Here is a 1,854-nt window from a genome sequence, read left to right as displayed (position 1 = left end):
TAAAGTAACAGCATGTTTCTAAGAAATCTAATCTCAAACAATTTCGATCAGATCAACTGCGCTGTTAATCCGGATTAACTTTTCCTATGCTGTAAGCAATGTTATATAATAACCCTGAGGTTATAACTATGAACTCGATATGGCATGTGAAAATGTCAAAGGCACAATTGGATTTAAAACTTGATACAAGCAATTAGTTATTTAGTTTATTATTACAAATCATTATTACTTAATAGACAACAAATTACGCTTAACCTAATGCACCTAAGCTAAGTGATGAATAAATTTACAAAGTACTATTAAATTACACAAATAGTCACAGGGGTACTAAATAGCTTAACACAAGTACAGTTTACCATAACTTAGAACTATTCAGAAACGTACACACACACAGACACACATGAAAACAACAAAACTGCCTTGCGCGCATTACTTCTCTCATAACGTTGTAGTTGTTGGGCTTCTTTGTAGATGCAGATCGATATTCACACCCAATGCGGTGAGCTTGGAATAGCGCGAGACCTGCTTTTGCAAATGCTTCTTGAATGACATTTCGCGGCTGATGATACGCAAATCTTCGAGGCTGCAATCATGCAAGTGCTGCACATTCTCAGTGATCAGCGAGTCGGTTAGCGAGATCTTCGATTTGGCGATGCGTATTTGACGTGCATTGCGTCGGCGCAACTCTTCCTGATACATGAATAGCTTGTAGTGTACTGATGTGTTCTTTTTGCTGCAGTTGCTGAAGTTGTTGGTGAGTACGTTTGCGTGGCCTAATGAACCCATTTCTTCTTTGGAATGATGCGTAGACGTAGTTTAGAAAGGCGAAAGTAGTACCGCAATAAAAGTTGCTTTACTTCGCTGTGCCAAAACACTTAACAACTTTAAATAGCAATATTTATTTATTTATTTAACAACTGCGCCAAACGTTGCAGAGCAGCAAACACACACGCTCGAGGTGCTAATGCACGAATGATGCGTCATTGTTTGCATGCTGCGCGCTTTTATAGCGGCATTGACCGCCTGGCGCGCTTGTGGGCGCTCTCTTTTGCCTGGCGGCAGGCAGTCGTCCTTTTGCTATTTTTCTAACACACTCGCTTACCTGGTGGCACACATTCAACGCTGCACACCTGCGAGTTTTTCCGCGGTGTTAAAGTCACCCGCGCAATTCGCGTCCGCTCGTAGCTAACGGCCGCCGCGCGCATCCTTGCTTTAATGCCTTTTTCCGCCGCTGCCTTTACACGGGGCGTTTCTGGAGCGCATTGACAGCTATGCTAAGGAAAATCATGTTAGTTGAACAAAAGGTTGAGTGCGTGAATGTATGACGTTTCTGGGAAAATAGTCATCAGCAGCGCCGTGTCGCCATCTAAACAATGTACAACGGCCAGGCATGTCTAGACGCGAGTTTGCGCGGATTAAACGGCATTCGGAAGTGATGTCAACATGCAGCATTGTTTTGTTTTGGTTTGTGGCCACTGGCATGCGGAGAGGCTGGGGATGCACCTATGTATGTGTGTGTGTAGAGAAAATATATGTTTCTTTCATTTATGCGTTTCTTTGTAGACCTGTCGGCTAGCAGGCCTTAATGGTTTGAGACACTTACACGGCAATTGAGGTAAATATTTAAACAATACTATGACAATTAAATCCCGGTAAAATATTTTACGTACGCTGAGAATGACTAACAATAACAAACCCAAGATCGCATTGGGGTTTCCCCGCATTTGTTTAAGAATCCTGTCACTGCTCTGTAGGTAAAAAATATCGTATGCAAATATATATAAATATTTGTAAGTATGTACATATGTATATATGTATGAGTACTGTCCTGCGAAAGCAACCAGTAATTTATAT

General features: G+C 41.7%; 1 protein-coding gene across 1 annotated transcript; it reads right to left on the bottom strand.

Moving 5' to 3' along the window:
- Positions 1 to 438: 438 nt before the first annotated feature.
- Positions 439 to 786, bottom strand: LOC108378029 (uncharacterized). Its single transcript, XM_017634326.1, has one exon. It carries the CDS (start codon positions 784 to 786, stop codon positions 439 to 441), a length of 348 nt encoding a protein of 115 aa, XP_017489815.1.
- Positions 787 to 1,854: the final 1,068 nt, after the last annotated feature.

The sequence above is a fragment of the Rhagoletis zephyria genome, unplaced genomic scaffold, assembly GCF_001687245.7.
Source record: "Rhagoletis zephyria isolate East Lansing unplaced genomic scaffold, Rhagoletis_zephyria_1.1 Rzeph_scaffold_13197, whole genome shotgun sequence".
Taxonomy (NCBI): Eukaryota; Metazoa; Arthropoda; class Insecta; order Diptera; family Tephritidae; genus Rhagoletis; species Rhagoletis zephyria.
Note: the sequence above shows the minus strand (reverse complement) of the source record. Positions and strands in the feature narration are given on the sequence as shown.